This window comes from Ochotona curzoniae, unplaced genomic scaffold (genome assembly GCF_017591425.1).
Source record: "Ochotona curzoniae isolate NIBS_2020 unplaced genomic scaffold, NIBS_Ocur_1.0 scaffold_4506, whole genome shotgun sequence".
Classification (NCBI taxonomy): Eukaryota; Metazoa; Chordata; class Mammalia; order Lagomorpha; family Ochotonidae; genus Ochotona; species Ochotona curzoniae.
This window is the reverse complement of record NW_024467119.1, coordinates 40,170,471-40,188,313: the sequence shown is the minus strand read 5'-3', so window position 1 is coordinate 40,188,313 and position 17,843 is coordinate 40,170,471. Positions and strand designations below refer to the sequence as shown.

At 36.4% G+C, this 17,843-nt stretch overlaps 1 protein-coding gene across 2 annotated transcripts in view; it reads right to left on the bottom strand.

Annotated features, from left to right (window-relative positions):
* Positions 1–17,843, bottom strand: part of BANK1 (B cell scaffold protein with ankyrin repeats 1) — a 253,141-nt gene that overhangs the window by 158,896 nt on the left and 76,402 nt on the right. For both annotated transcript variants that reach the window (XM_040967018.1, XM_040967019.1), the window contains exons 5-6: positions 9,592–9,731; positions 2,875–2,980 (exon numbers count right to left, since the gene is read on the bottom strand). In XM_040967018.1, the coding sequence (XP_040822952.1) occupies positions 2,875–2,980; positions 9,592–9,731 (246 nt within the window). The remainder of the gene's footprint in view (positions 1–2,874; positions 2,981–9,591; positions 9,732–17,843) is intronic.

Sequence of the window (17,843 nt, the reverse complement as noted above, 5' to 3'; positions counted from 1 at the left end):
AACAGTAATTTTTCTGAAGACATTTGAGTATAGGAACAGTTATTTATCAAGTATATGAAATCACACAGAGAAAAAAGAAATTTACCTAGATTTTTAAAAATTTGGTTTTATAAAAAAGATCTTAAGCAAATGTGGCAAAATGTCAATATGTAAAAAAACTAAACAGCCAGTACAAGGGCTTTTTATATTACTCTCTTTCTGCATATGTCAATTATTTGATAGTATACAAATGACAACTCAAATTTAGTACTCAGCTTATGAGTCTTTGCATGTATGTGTGTGTGGATGCAGGCATTTTACATGTATAATACAACCTTAGAACCACTGCAGAGGTGTTGTATATTCTGTAACACGTTACACAATTCACATTTCTGGAGATATCTTTCCGAGTTAATACTTCCACATGTCTACGATAACCACACGTTGTCCTCCTTCTGATTAAAATATTGCTAATCAGGTGTACATCTGGCATTGTGGGAGGAACACTAATTGAGATGCCCACATCGCAATTCAGAATGCCTGGGTTGAAGTTCTGTCACTGCTCCTGGTTCTAGCTCCCAGCTATCGAGCACCGTAGTAGCAGATAATGGAACAAGTGGTTGGATCTCTGCCATCCTCGTGAGAAACTCGAGTTTCAGCCTGTTCAAGCAAGTAATTATTGACATTTGGAAAAGAGCCAGTGTGTGGGAGATCTCTGCCTCTCTTCCAAATATATGAGTAAACTTAAAAAAATAGAATATATTGCTGTTCATTATAAACAGATACATTCGTTTTTAAAGATTTATTTTCATCTGAAAGACAGAATTACAGAGAGAAGGGGGAGGGAATGAGGAAGAAAGAAAGAGAGAGAGTGAGGGAGGAAATGTGACAGGGAGAAACTTCCCACCTGCTGGTTTACTCTCAAATGATCACAATGGCCGGAACTGACATGATCTAATCAGAAGCCAAAGCCCGGAGCTTCTTCCAGGTCTGGTGACAGAGGCCTAAAGACTTGGCCCATCTTTTACTCCTTTCTCAAGTCATAAGCAGGTAGCTGTATTGGAAGTGGAACAACTGGGACACGAACCAGCATCATATGGGATACTGATTAAGGATTAGCAAGAAGCACTTTTGAATGCATCTGGAATTGTTCACCGATAGAAGTAAAAGACCCAAACCTTTCCATGCTCCCCCAATTCTGACTCCAGAAACCTAAATTAATAAGATGCGGAGGTAAACTGCACAAACTGTGACATGCTATTTTCTGCATACCTTTGCTGGACTTGGTCTTGTCTAGAATTTCTGCATTTCTTTCCACTCACTGGGAACCTACTCATTCTTTATGAACTATGGAGGATGCTGTAGGAGTTTGGCTCACCACTTAAGCCCCTGGCTTTAAATTCCAGCAACTCAGCCTTTAATTAATCTTTCTGCTAATTTGACAACCCAAGTATTTGTGTTCCTGTCATCCAAACAGGAGACCAAGGTGATGTTCATGGGTCCTGGTTTCAGCTTGACCCAACTCTGGCTATTGTGGGCACTTGGTGAGTAAATCAGGAGATGGGAGTTCTCTTTCTCTAGTCTCTTTCTGTGTCACTCTTTTTAGATATGTTTATTATAGATTAATAAACAGATGATCTTTTTAAAGGACCTTAGAAAAGTCTCATCTTTTTTAGGAAGCACATCTTGGGAAATGTCTTTCCTCTAAAATGTTGACAAGAAAAAATTGCTTCCATGAAGTTTACCACATTGGTTCTTTCTATTATTATGCATCTATTACTCGATTTTCAATTAAATTATAAATGTCTCAAGTGAGGAATCGCACATTACTTTTCAAGTTTTAAGTAAAAGCTAATTTTGTAAGTGAAACACTTACAATTGTCTATACAAAACAAAAATGAATGTTCACTGATTTCACAAGATTACTTATTCACAATTAGCATTATACACTATTGACTCTTACACTCAATAGAAACTCACAATACATTTTCTTGATGCTTTAGTCACAGTCATCCATACCTAAGGCTTGTAACACTATTATTAGCACTGGCATTATTCAGCCATGCTGATGACCACGCTCTTTTACATGAACAACAACCCTTATAAACAGCAACCATGTTCATTAGCCCTCATATGACAACACTACACTTAATACTCCTTAGTACACACCTCAAAACTATTTCCACCTAACATTTCACAGAGTTCACAAGAATATGTTGAAATGTAATTTTTCATAAATACTCCCCAAGAGTACTTTCCTTGATATTTTATATAATTTAATAACGTCCTTTCAGAAAATACAAATATAGTTAACTAAAAAAACTTGATGATATTTCATTATCCAAGAATAACTCCTAAATATTAACCACACATACATCTAGACCATCAATCTAGATATATAAACACATTATTTGATTTGAATCCTTTTGAAGCATAGGAACACTAACAACTGCTACATCGTCTGCTTTTATTTAATTGCTTAATTATCAAACCATACTTAGTCAAAAAGAAAATGTAAACAAAATTTTTGATGTTTGCATTAATGAGGATTCCAAAATGGATGTAACCTATTACATAGCTGGGGAAGTTTAAGTTATTTCCTAATTTGTTGATAATTTTATAAAAGTATTATGTTCATAAAATTGCTTATCGAGACAATTCCTTACAATAATTATGAGGCACTGTATTTATTAACTTCAAATATTATGGACATTTTTAGTGCTTGTAATAAAAATAAGTAATCAAGGGGACCTATGATACCAAATTTGTGTGGGTGGACCCTTTTACCAGGAATTAGGAGTTGCCAAAAACATTTACTCATCAATGAAGCTAGCTATATTTTTAGGATGAAATTTATTGTATTGGAAATAAATAATGCAGTCAGAAGATACTCACATTGTTCTTGAGGGTAGGGTTTAGTTTGAAGAGGCCAGAACTCGTAATACGGTATCTCATGTTTGAATACAGATGCAAGGGCATCGTCAAGTTCCTCAACATCGTTCTGTTTTCAGATGAAAGAGAAATTTTTCATTAGCTCAATTTACATAGAAATTTGGGACAATAAAATTTATCAGTTTCTGTAAATAAGGAGTAATCTTTTTGGCAAAATGCTTTTGAAAAAAATAAAACTATGGAAAGCAAGAGGGGCTTATCTAATTTTTGGAGATAAAAGAAAAATTGATGCAAAAAACAAAAATTCTTGCTTTCTGATAAGTATTATAACAGAGTGAATTAGAAGATTATGTCAATGATAATATTACTGTTTATAAGTTAAATATACTAGGCTGTTTGACTTAAAGATATGTGAGATCATCTTCATAGATTAGATTATTTCTGTATGTAAGTGAAGGAAAATATTGGCTTTTCCCTCCAGCAAATATTCAGTAACTACATGAATATAGCTACTTGATGTTACAAAGATCAGACTTTTTAAAAAAATTATTATGACAAACATTTGGTAGAAAACCTGCAAGATATTTATTGGTGAGTGGCAAGTAAGGGGAAGTAAAAGAAGGTAAGATTTTCATACTTCATTCAAATTGCTTAAATGAGGATACCAGAAAGTTGTGTATGTGTACACACACACACACACAGACCTGCAGCAACCACTAAATATGATTTGTACAGAGATACATTTAAAACACCAAGGATTAACCAAGATGTAATTCTAATAAAAATGTAAGCAACACACAGGAAAGTTAAAACAAGAGACATAAAACAGAACAATTCAAAAAAATGAAGACTGAAGTCCTAATGTATCCAAAAATGCTAAATGTAAATAATTTAAATATGCAAAAGATACTGATAAGTGGGTTGAAAATGATATAACTTTATGCACTCACTAAGAAGTCAATTTGAAACAGAAGATTTATACAAAGCTTTAGTACACACTAGAAAGGAAGGAGCCAAACTTTAAATTTGTAGAAAAATAAAGGCAAAACAAACTCCAAAAAAGGAACTATGACACAAGAAATGAGTAATTTTGAAATTATGAAAACAGAAAAAGCCTATATAATAAAGAATAATTTTTTAAAGAGCATTGTAATTGACAATTTTCTAACAAGAATAAACTGCCTGCATGCTATGTTTATGACTTTCTTTTAGTCTTGGAGAAAACAAAACAATCTTCCATCTGCAGGTTCACTTCCCAAGAAGCTGCAAAGGGTGGAGGTGAACTGATCAGATACCAGGAGCCAAGAGCTTCTTCAGGCTTTCCCATGTGGGTGTAGGGTGTCAAGGCTTTGGGCCATCCTCTACTGCTTTCCCAAGACAGAAGCAGGGAGTTAGATAGGAAGTGGAACAGCCAGGACAGAAACCAGCACCCATATGGAATCCTGGTGCTCGCAAGGTGAAGATTTATCTAGAAGGCTGTCAGGCTGGGCCCTCAAATATACTCTTCTAAATTTTAAACAGAAAAGCATCCGCTTGTGCTCTACTGTTAAACTCTCTTACGTGTTCACATCCAGCTGTGAGGGTGGCTAAAAATGTTGAAGTCTGCCTTTCAGATTGAAGAGTGAAAGTAGTCAAGGGAAAGCAGTGATTCTGGACACAGTGAAGAAAAAAAGTGATAAAGGGTAGTAACAAAGAACCTTGATTAACATGAGAAGTAATTTCTGTGAAACTAGCATAAAGGCATTGAGAAAGGTCACAATAGGGGACAAAATCATTACTATTTGTAGTCTTTCTCTTTTACAGCTATTTGAAAGGAAGGCCAGTGGTTGAGCTTAACGGAGCCTGGTTTTTCTTATTGTAACAAACTGCTGTGCTAGTTTAGGTTTCGTGAGTAAAGCAAAAAAAAGCCTCACTGGTCCTTCCATTACTTGTAATATGTGCCATGAAAGAGACAAGACAGTCATTGCAAGTGCAATGTGATAAATAGTTTACATAGCCTATTTTCAAAACTTCCTACTGAAGTGTGTAAAAAGCTGACAGGTAAAAGAGCAAAGCAAAAAAAAAAAAGTTACATAATGATTGTTTCCCTCTATAAATACTCAACTCCAAGTTGTCCATCTAAAAACATCATTTAATTGAATAATCTAACATATTTTCCTTTTCTTGTTGTAATCTAAGTTCAAAATGAATCGTTCCTTAGAATTGTAACAGGTCTTTGCTACAAATGCAATAAATAAAACAGTGTAAAACTCATTGTGATTTAACATTCTCCAGGTAATTTTATGTGTATTATTGATTAGATATTCATATAATTATAAAATCTCTTTATATAACTTAGAAGTGATACATTAAAAACATAACATTTTAAAAGATTTATTTATGTATTATTAGGAAGGCAGATTTACAGAGAGAAGAAAATATGGAAAGATCTTCCACCTGCTTGTTCACTCCCCAAGTGCCCAAAATGGCCAAAGTTAAGCAAATCTGAGGCCAGGAGCCAGGAGCCTCTTCTAGGTCTTCCACGTGGGTGCAGGATCCCAACACTTTGGGCCCTTCTCTACTGCTTTTCTAGGCCACAATCAGGGAGTTGGATGGAAAGTGGAGCAGCTGGGACATGAATCAGTGCCCATATGGGGTCCCGGGCATGCAAACAAGGAGTTAGCCAGTAAGCTATCATGCCAGGTCCAAAACAACATAAATTTTAAAAATCAAAATACTTCTTTTGAAGTGTCTGTTCCAGGACTCACTAGCATAAACTTTAACAATACATATAACAAATAGAATTAGAAATGCCAAGTGATTATATAATCTTCAATTAATACAGATTTTCTCAATGTTATGATATCAGCTCCCAGACACAACAATTCACAAAATCCTTACATTCCAGTAAGTCTGACAGTGAGACTTGGCATCTCAGACTGGCTTTTCCACTGATGGAAACAACACACTGGTTTCATTTTCTCTCTAAAATCCTACATGAATAGCTTTTTTTTTTTTCTAACTAGGGAGCATGTAATTTTTGGTACTGTAATAAAGTGATATTGACTTAATTAAATCAGAAGCCTTTCTTATGTTTAATTTAAGGGTCTCAAATTATAGTCCAGGACTAATGTCATGACTCCCTGGATATGATAATCCATTTTTTACTTTGTTTCCCTGTTGCATATTGTCTTCTTGGTCTCAGATGACTAATTCACTGCCTCCTTGTTGGAATTCCAGGTAATCAAAAGGAAAATTCCAGTGAGTGAGTGATTATTATTTTACCTAGCTTTGAATGATATGCTCTCACAAATCTGTACTTATCACTTAGGCTGACAAGCCATGTCACTGGGAATTACTTAGTGCCCCTTGCCACAAAGGAAAATGCAGTACTTTTCTTGGCAGCTATGTGCCCAGCTCACACTGAACAAGAGGTAAAAGGTAATTCGATGGACCGGTAGTACTGTTTGAACACTCATTTTTCAAACGTACAAAACTGGGGCCAACATTCTGGTGTAGTAGATTGAGCCACCATTTGCAATGCCATCAATCATATTGCTACCGCTTCAAGTCTCAAATACTCAATTTGCAAACCTCTTCCTGCTAAATGTTCAAGAAGGAAGCAGCAGAAGTTCCAAATGCTTGGTTGAAAGATCATTTCTCAACTTGGTTTTTTAAGTCATTTTAAAAAATCATCCAATAATGCAAATGGGATGGTCTCTGCAGGACTATAAGATTCCTACCAAAGACTGGTAATTTGTAACTCACACAACAATTGGAATCCATTGAAGGATTGGACTAGCAGCCTGTGATACTGAGATGTTCATTTTTTTAAAATGTCCCAAAGACAACAAACAGGAGATAGAAAAGAGCTTCCTGGTGAGAAAGCACTCAGGAAATTCTCACTGTATCTTAGGCAAGAGAAAAATCATAGACAAATGTGATATTGAAAAGGTGGGACTACCAGAAAATTTTGAATACCACATTATTAATTGTGTAATCAGTAGACAACGTTTATCAAAAAATATGAAGAGCTGAAGAACCAAGAGTTATATAAATTCAGACCTCCACATCCTAGATCACAGGATGAAGAAATCACAAAAGGTATTGAGAAGGTCTCGCTGGGAAATTAAGAAGAAAATCATGAGGCCATGACTACATGTAAGCCAAGGGGGAAAATATAACAATAGAGGTTGGCATTGTGGCACAGCAGGTTGACCCACTGTCTATGATGCCAGCGTCCCTCACAAGCACTGGTTCAAGTGCCTATTGCTCCATTTCTGATACAGCTTCTTACTAATGTAGCTGTTATTTCAGGAGAAGATGACACAAGTGCCTTGGCCCCCACCAACCATGTGGGAGACTTGGATGAAGCCCCTAGTTTTGGACTGGCCCAGCCATAAACACTGTGGCCATTTAGAGAGTGAACCAGTAGATGGGAACTAACTCTGTGTCATTCTCTCTAGCCTGCCTTTCAAGTAAGTGAAAGTTAATGGCCATGTAAGATAAACAATAATACAGCCATGCCTTTAAGAGAGAGGGTGCAACGAACTGCCTAATGGGCTCTAGTGCAGAACGTAGGAATCTACAATTGGAATCACATGGCCAAGGAAACATGGAAATAACACATGAGGAGTTGACTTAAAAATCAGCTTGGGAGTTGTGAAAAAGAATGCTCATTCATTCACTCAAAAGGCAGAATGATAGAAAGAGGGAGAAACAGAGAGAAGAAATGAGAAAGGGCCAGGGGAGACAAATCCTTCTTCCATCCTCTGAGTCACTCCCTAGTTATCAGCAATAGATGGGGCTGAACCAAGCCAAGCCAAGCCAAGCCAAGCCAAGTCAGGTCTATGAAACTCCACTTGAGTCTCCCATCTAAGTGGCAAGGAGTTAAGAACTTGAATTATCATCTGCTGCCTTCCCAGGTTCCTTAGCAGGAAGCAGGACTGAAAGCAGAGGAACCAGGCCTAGGGAATCAGCAGTCTGACACTGGGTATTTCAAGTGGCAACTTCACTTACTGTGCCACAACACCCTCCCCAATTTTTACCATCTTATCCAGTGAGCCCCTGAAAATTTGCAGGAAAGAATTAAGGGAGTGTCTTAGGTAGCACTCACTTATGGTGAATATGGAAGACTAGATTTGTATCTTTTATTCAAATACTACCTGCAAATTCAACAGTATCTCTCTCATTGTCCTTTCCTAAGACGTTTTACCTTTTCTCATTGTTCTAAAATAAATCATTCATAAAGAAAAACTTTCATAGAAAAAACTCAAGTGAAATGAATACTATGTCTCCAATTCTAAATCAACTTAAACACACAGGCATCATAATAATTTACACCACTAACAGCCTTGTTACAAATGATATTTTTTTGTGGCAATTTTGAAAATTCCATGTTCAACTGCCTTTTATTTCACTTCAATTCCTTTCTGCTCTCCCAACTAAACATACATACATACATACATACATACACACACACACACACACACACACACACACACTTGACAACTAGTTAATGTTATAATTATCAAATTATTATAAATAGAGACATGTATTTCACTCTGAACATTTAATCATATAAATAAAGGATAAAGCTTCTACACTAAGCAAGCCTTTTTTTAATCAAAAATGACTCTGATAACCAAAATATAAACAATAATGTAAAATGCAAAATGTAAACTAATGGCTGAAAAGTGATTGTGATTGAATTGCTACATTCTAAAATTTCTTGGGTTTGGGTTTTCATGTAATAAACTTCCAAAGGATAGCTTTTTATTTTATTTTTTTTTAAAGATTTATTTTATTTTTATTGGAAAGGCGGATATACAGAGAGGAGAGACAGAGAGGAAGATCTTCCATCCGATGATTCACTCCTCAAGTGAGCGCAACGACCTATGCCTATGCCGATCCGAAGCCAGGAGCCTCTTCCGGGTCTCCCACGCGGGTGCAGGGTCCCAAAGCTTTGGGCTGTCCTTGACTGCTCTCCCGGGCCACAGGCAGGGAGCTGGATGAGAAGCTGGGCCGCCAGGATTAGAAAAGGTGCCCATATGGGATCCCGGGCATGCAAGGCGAGGACCTTAACCACTGCGCCACCACGCCGGGCCCCAAAGGATAGCTTTTTGAGATGATCTTTTCCACAGAAAAGAACTGAACTAGAGCTTAAAGATACCTCTTTGCAAACTGCCAAGGCATCAATCTTCCTGGAGTCTCTCTTAAGTTTTCCTAACATAAAATAACTTTTAGTATGAAACAGTAGAGAAATGAAATGAAACTAAGAAAACTCCAAAATGAGCTTGGAATTATTCTCATGAAAAATGCATTCTCTATTTTCACTCTGAGTTTATTTTCTTTCAATGCGCCAGGCAGATTAACTGAGTTTTTTTTTATTACTTTGAGCCTTCCAGGTCTGAATAAAGAAGACATTCATGTCTGAAGCGTTCTCTTAAATCCCTCCCTTTCTTTATCTGCTCTGAAACAGCTTTAAAATGAATTCATCGCAACTGTGATGTTGTCATGGATTAGCTGTCTCCCACTGACGTTATCTGGAATGACTCCACCTAAGCAAAGTAATTTGTCTGCATCTTTGCAACACAAAGATCCACTTGGCCCCTTTTTATTGATCAATAATTCTCTATTATTCAAAGAATATTCAGACTTTATATCAAAGCAGGAATCCTCTTATCCTGCCTTGGTTCTTTAGATTGTATTCTGATCAACTTCAAGGGACGATCAACTCACCTGGCATAAACTCGCTCTTGGATCTGGCACTCTGCTTGTGCACTGCGCAGCCTTTTCAGTTGTGTAGTATTTGATCTCTCTTGTGGCTTTAATGATTCCATCACAGTAGACATCCACATTGACCAAGCCAGCAGGGAAATCTTATAAAACACAAAAGAAGTTGGGACATGAGCAAGTAATACAGCTATTACATTATTATATGCTTTAGAGAACACACCAAAAAAACCTAATAATTGATAATAATTTCACTAAGTTCCAGCAGATAAAATATTTTTAATCTTTAGTAGCTAGAACCACAAAATGCAATATGTAATTCTGTACTTTTTTCCAGATAAAAACACATGCTAAAATTATCAAAATAAGGAAAGCATCAACAATTTCTCACTACTTATATACATACTTTTTAATGGTCTGTAATCATGCTTATATAATACTTTAGAATTTAGGAAACTATTCATTTGATGTTAGGTGTTTACTATTAATCCTAGGAAAATATATCAAGTTAACCATAGGCAGGTTTGTCCAAACTGTAAAGATTAATATCAATTGATACTAGAGAACTTATATTCAATTGCTTATAGTGAAAATCCCTGGGGAAAATAAGGTTTAAGCCTCTGATCCTTTTGGACAATTTACATATATTAATCCAAAGCCTCTTTCAAACCAACTAGCTCTTTCTGACATACTGGATTGTGAATTCTGTTGTAAAATACCAACAGATATATGAAAACCTTGGAGTTTGCATGAACCAGTAACAAAATGAAATCACATCAATACATACTTTTTAAAAAAAGATTTGTTTATTTTTATTGGAGAGACAGAATTACAGGGAGAAGGAGAGAAAGATCTTCTGTACTCTAGTTCACTCCCCAAGTGGCCTCAATGGCCAGAGCTGAGCCAATCAGAAGCCAGGAGCTTTTTCTGGGTCACACACCTGTGGGTGCCTGGTGCCCAGGCCATGGGCCATCATCTACTGCTTTCCTAAGCCATAAGCCAGGAGCAGGAACGGAAGTGGAGCAGCTGCGACACGAACTGGCACCCATATGTGATCCAGACGCATGCAAGGTAAGGATTTAGCCACTAGGCTATTGCACCAGGCTGAATAGAATTGTTAATATGCTTTTATGCAAGAAGAATAAACAAAATCTGGCTCTTTCATTTCATTTACAGGACAACTCTTCAAAACTTTCATGCTGTCAAGGATATAAGGAGAGATTTCCTAAATTCTTCTGAGAAAATGTCACCCAATCATCTGAGGTTTGGTATAAGTCACTAATCATTAAACCAAACACTTTGAATATTTAAAAATTCTTAAGCTTAAGCATTAACTTTATCTTACAAAGAGGCTAAAGGTCTTCTTGCAATATTACAATATTCAGAAAAGCAATCTTAAGTTTAAGTAGGCCAAGGGTCTGAAATTTCCTCTTTTCTTATTGCTTGACAAGATGCCTAATTTATATTAGGAGGAAGATGTGTATATAGAAGTATTTTCTTCCCAAATAAGTATCTTTCCAATATAGAATGTAGGGGAAATATAAAGAATATCTCATCAGGTATGCAGATGATAAAGAAGTTTTTGGAGTTATTAGAGTCAGATGATATTAATTTCAGTAGATTTAATAAAGGTGATTTTTTCTTTCAACTCTAAGATTTCTTTTTATTGGAAAGGCAGATTTTATGAGGACAAAGAAAGATCTTCCAGCTGCTGGTTCAAAATCCAAATGGCTGCAATGGCCAGAGCTGAGCCGATCTGAAGCCAGCAGCTCCTTATAGGTCTCCCATGCAGGTGCAGTGTCCCAAGCCTTTGGACTGTCCTCTGCTGCTTTCCCAGCCACAAGCCAAGAGCTACATGGCAGAGCAGCCTGGCCACGAACCAGCTCCCTTATGGGACCCCAGCATATCTATGACAAGGATGAGCCACTGAGCCACTGCATCTGGCCCTCAATTCTTACATTATCATAGAAAATCTTTAAATGATTTTAAAAGAAACTATCGACATTGTTTGTCAGAAAAGAGGTTTGAAGTTTAACCACAGGAAGCCAACCTTTCTGAAAGAAATTTAACCTTGAGTTTCATTTGCATCTGTTACGAACAATGACAGATATATGATGAGATCTCCTTGGTAGCTCTATAGAAAATATATAAAGTATTTAAATTTCTTTAGGTTTAACATGAAAACAAACTTTGTTGTTTCAGGTATATCCAGTCATTAGTTGACTTAAAATATTACAAATATATCTGCTAAAGAAAGAAGTGGATATCCGAGCAATCTCAGAAAGAGATGTCCTTGGATAAATGTAATTGGGCATATATATCTGTAGAGAGACAGTTATTGAATGAAGACCTAATTATGCATCATTCCCACTTTCATATACTAAAAAGTATATAGATTCATTTCATTGGAAGACCACCCTTAATAACGTGCATTGGATTGCCCACAAGGATTGACTCTGAGCATTATATTACTTTAAATTTGGTTCAATAGGATGACTATATTTTACAGAGCTTCAATAAAATAAAAAGAATCACTTACTTTAATGACTCAAACAGAAGAAAGTAACAGAAAATGTTGTTTACTAGACAGACTAGGGTAGTAAAATCTGAAATTGGAAGAGCATCAAGGTTGCCAAAGCAGGCAAGAGGGTCACTGAGAGTCAGCTGTGAAAAGAAAAGGTGTACAAAAGAGGCAAAAATTGGAATATATAGCTCCCAACAGAAATACCTACATTCTTTGGGGCTGGTATATTGGTTCAATTGGTTAATCCCCTGCCTCCTGCTCACAAATTGGTGCAGGTTCGAGCCACAGTTGCTCCACTTTCCATCCATGTTCATAGCTTATGGCCTGGAAAAGCAGCTGAGGATGGCCCAAAGTCTTGGGACCCTGCACTTGCGTGGGAGACATACAAGAGGCTTTGGTTGGGCTCAGCTCTGACCCTTGTGGCTATCTGGGAAGTGAACCAATGGATGGAAGATCTTTCTATTTCTCCTTGTGACTGTAAATCTGCCTTGCCAATGAAAATAAAATCTTTAGAAAAGCATATTTCTTAAAAAAGAAATATTCAAGATCTATAAAAGGATTAAAATGCATTTTTATTTCTTTGCATGATTTCAATTTCTTTTTTGTGTAAAAACTCAGTTATTAACTTGCAATCCTAAGAGCATCTAATTTGTGGGTGCTATAAGGATGAGTAAGGAGACTCTACCAGAGCATCATGAATTCTACTAAAACTGAAGAACAAACATCAAATCGATAGTGAAGCTGGATGGCAGAATGCTTTACTAACAGCCTTTGGGGATACTGCCCTCAAGAAATCAGCAGTTTACAAATGAGATCTCATTTCCAGGAGAGAAGAGGTAATATTGAAGATGAAATCCACTGTTAACAGATCATACACATCAGTTTACAAGGCAAAAATATTTTTCCTATACAAATTAAACATGACTGATAATTAATGCATTAAACCATAATGAACCAAAAATGTGGGCTTCCCAAGGGTTATTTGATCCACTGTGCAATTGTACCTTTTAATTTCATTCACTATGAACATTTTAAATTTCCCACATGTATGTATATGTCTAGAAACCTGTACATACACCATAAAGTACACTCATACAGCTGTAACAATAGAAAATTAATTCTTTTTGTATTTCACATCTCAGATTCAAGGCCATTCTAAAGTTTCTGCCAACCATTTTTTTTTCCTCATGACTTTAATGATTTGTTCATTTAAATTAGGGACAACCTAAAGTAACTTAAGAAAAATTATAAACCAAATGTACATATTTCTGAATAGTGAGAATATACCACTAATTTCATGAAACAGATATTTCACAAATGCATTAATTTCAGAGCACTCTTCCTTTTGTATTTCCAATATCTGGAAAGGTGTGTTCCCTTATGAACTGAGGATAGCTCTTTCCTGTATGGTGAATATTAAATAGATACATGAGAACCAAAATCATCTGTGTTTATTAGTAAGTTATTAAATAAAAATAGATGGCTTCAAAACTTAGGCTAAACTTGTTTTTATAGCACCTAGTAAACCTTATTATCAGTTGGTGTAATTTTCCTAAGCAGACACAGCATAGTATATGATATACTCTGGTAACTTTTAGGTTCCTTTAATGAAGTATAAAGATATAATTTTTACTATCCAAAGAACGGCTTCTTAATTAATAAAGAGTTTCTTTATCTTTGTGGCTGCATTATGCATTCCTTTCAACTTTTAATTGGTTGTTTCCCTGCTGTGTTAAATCCTTTTTTGCAGTGTTGAAGGTACCGGAGGAATACATATTTTCTCCAGTGCAGAAATTAGGTGATATCTCTAGGTTAAAATATTCAAATATATTTTTGTAAGCTTTTGTTGTAAAGCTCAGATTACAGTATCTTTAAAGTCCTTTCTCAGTTATGTGCATCATTAAGAAGGCATGACTCCTAGAACATAAACTATGAGGGTACTTCAAAAGCCCATGGATGATTAGCTTCAACAGCCTATTTTAATGAAAAAGAATTGAAACCCAGGAATATTTATCTTCACATTCTTTTCCTTGAATTTTGGAAGATCTTTTAAGTTATTAAGCCAATCATACTTTTGCTTTTCTGTACATTTTTGCCAGGTAAAAGTATCTGACATTGGTGTTTTCTGCTAAGGTCTTCAGCTTTCATCCAATTTTTTGAGGCTGTTTCTTATGTGTTATTTTGATATTTATCTTCTTTTTAAGACTTATTTTTTATTGGAAAGTCAGATATCCAGAGAGAAGGACAGACAGAGAGGAAGATCTTCCGTCCAATGATTCACTCCCCAAGTGAGCGCAACAGCAGGTGCTGCACCAATCCGAAGCCAGGAGCTTAGATGCTCTTCCGGGTCTCCCACGTGGATGCAGGATCCTAAGGCTTTGGGCCGTCCTTGACTGTCCTCCCAGGCCACAAGCAGTGAGCTGGATGGTAAGTGAAGCTGCTGTGATTAGAATCGGCGCCAATATAGGATCCTGGCCTGTTCCGGACGAGGACTTCAGCCACTAAGGCCACGGTGCCAGGCCTGATATTTTTCTTTCAATAAATTTGTCCATTTGTCTAAGTTCTCAAACTGGAAGGTATGCAGTTATTTGTAATAGTCTTTCATATTCTTTTAGTGATTCTGGAACAGGAGCAATTACTTCTGTTTCATTCATGATAGAGGTAATTTTTGTCTTAATTTTTTTCTTTGTTAGCCTGGCTAGAGGTTATCAATTTTACTGATCTTTTAAAGGATCTTAAAGAGTAAGTATGTTAACTTTGAGTTTCATTGATGGTCTCTACTGCTTTGTCTTTTGCTGTTTTTTGGCTTACTTTTTACTAACGAACTTCTGATGCTTTACACCAAAATTACATTTTGTAAGTTTCTTAAGAAAGAAGCAATAGGTTACTTATTTTAGATTGTGCAGTGTTTTTCTGGTTAGGAATCTCTACTGATAAAAAAAAAAATCTTCCTACAAACACCAGCAAAGTCTGCTTCCAATGAACACTAATAAGATGCAGCTCCATTTATTTCAAGCTATTACATTTTTCTTAGACATGTGTTTTTAAATATCTAAGTACTTGTGGATTTTTAAGCTATCTGTTACTGATTTCTGAATTTTAGAGTGGTTTGAGATAATACTTGGTATGTTATGGAATTTCTTCTACTATTATTAAATGTAGTATTCTATAAATGTCAATTAAGTGGATTACTAAACACTGTTCAAGTCACCTGTCTACATATTGATACTGTATTAGATCCCCTACTTATTGAAAGAGAAGGTCCATATATTCACCTAGAATAATGGACTTGTACATTTTTCTGTCAACTTTACCATGAATGTAATTGCAGCACTGGCATCCCATGCAGGCAGCACCAGAGTCCTTGGCTGCTTCACTTCCATCTATCTCCCTGCTAGTATACCTAGGGAAGCAGCACAGGATGCTCCAAGTGGTTGGGCCCCTGCACTCACCTGGGAGTCCCAGAAGAAACTCCTGGCTTGGTGCAACCCTGGTTTTGTGGACATCTGAGGGTTGAACCACCTGATCAAAAATTTGTTTCCTCTCACACCTTCCTGTCCATCACTCCCTATCTCCTGCCAACTCTGATTTCCAAATAAATACAGAAATCTTTATTTTTAAAAAATATATCTATGTACATTTATTCACAGCATGCTGCCTAGTTTTTTTCCCAGAAGATGCCTAAACATTTTAACCAGTTATTTAAAATTCTATGATAATGTCAAGATCAGCATGACACTTATGTCTTGTTCAATGCTTTCCTTTCATTCTTGTGTTTTATGTTGAATCTTTGCGTACCTTATAATTTCTGGTTGAGAACAAGATGTACCAGGTAATAAGAATTGAAATAAATAATCTTAGGGTAAAAACAAAATGTTGACAACCTAGCTAGTAGTTAGCCTGTATTTAATGTTTGCTGTAGCAGTATGTGCTAGATGTTTCCAATTCCTCTACAGTATTTTTTTTTCTCCCCGATCAACTGTATTTTGTTAAGTGTTCCAAAGAGAGTATGAGAAGTGCAATTCTTCAGCCCATAAGTCAGGGTTGCACAGAAATGCTATTGTGCATAACCATAGGTAGTGGGGAGGGAAAGCTTCCTCCAGTCTCACAACTAAATGTGAACCTCTTAGTGACTGTGTAAGTGCTGTTCTGTGGGACAGCTTCTACCCTCTCCTAAGTGACACAGTGAGGTTGGAGCAGGGATATTATCATTCTGCAGCTGGGACATTCTAGTAAAATTTTCTTCCCCTCATGATAAGACTTGCTTATGGAGAACATGCTGGGAACATTTCTCTGAGATTCTTCTTCACTATGTGAACTTGGTGAGATTCCTAAAGGCAAAAAATCTACAAAAGTACAGGATCCTCTAAAATGGCGGCCCCTAATTTTGATCCCAGCCTTCCTTCAAAATCAACACCACCTACCCTAGTATTCTTACCAATTCATGACTCCTGTGAATTGTGTTCCAGGAAAGTAGATCTCAGATCTCCAAATGCACCTTTCTCTCCAGAGCATTTTGAATACTGATTTTCTCTTGTTGGTGCTCAAAACATCACAGCATGGTGTGTGGCAACTTAGTATGCTGAGTACTTTGAATTGGAAAAGATGCCAAGTGTTTCTGACCTTCTCCCATCTTCTTTCTCTTACTCCTCTGCACGCTCACCCCACGGCCCAAAGCAAGTCACAGAAAGCATAAAATTCCCTCCCTATGGCAGGTCACACAAATTAGACTTCTCTTTCCCAAAGCAACTTAGAAAGCCTTTCATCGTGATTGGAGTGGCAGTTACACTAGCAATTCAGTACTGTTGAACTATCAAAACCTCTTGAGAAATTTATGGTGTTGTAAATTTCTATTTTTCTTCCTGTTGCTGATTTTGTATTGTGGCTTTTCACTTAAGAGGGATGTGTGGTGATTGTGAATGGAGACTATCATGTCCAGATGTGAGGATGTAGTGCAGTGTGCATCTCTACTTCCAGATCATAGATGGACTACTAATGAAACTATTAGCTGTATCTTGACAATGGGAGGCTGGAGTCTCTGTCATTGTCCATGCCCACAATGATGGACATGTGACTATTTATGAAGAGCTATGCTATACTAATAATATAGGGGAATTCGGTGAATGGGAGGGTATTTGGGGAAATAAAAAAAATAATAAATAAATTTTTAAAGATAGAAAAAAAAGCCTAGAAAGGTTTCCTTTTCTCCTGAAGACTGTTATTTCAGATGAGTCATGCTTTCTGTCCTGGATGAAGTAATGCTACTCACAGAGGACTAGAAGAATCCCAGGCCTTTCTGAATCCCCTGTAAAGCCTGTAAACTTTTGGATGTGCTTTATCTTTCTGCATGTTTGTTTTTACACAGTTGTGCATTTGTCATGGAATCTAAACATAAAAATAGGCAGTTTTTCCTTGGCACTTATGTTTTCATTGAAAGCTTCCACAGCTATTATAAAACATTAATTAAACAAATTAATTATGCTATTCTCTTCTTAAGCTGCCTTCTCAGAGGGGTGTTGGCTTTCTGCCGTTATACTCTTGGTTTTTCAATGAATTAAAGAAAACTGATCAACTTTGATGGGTTTTTTTCCCACTTTTTTCTTATAAGAATGACAAATTTTAAAATTAACATCTTGTATTGAAACCATTAATGTATTTTTGGAAGTTTCTCTTTTCTTTTTTCCTACATCTGTCTTTAAGTATTAGGTTATGATGTAAGGTATAATTCTTACCA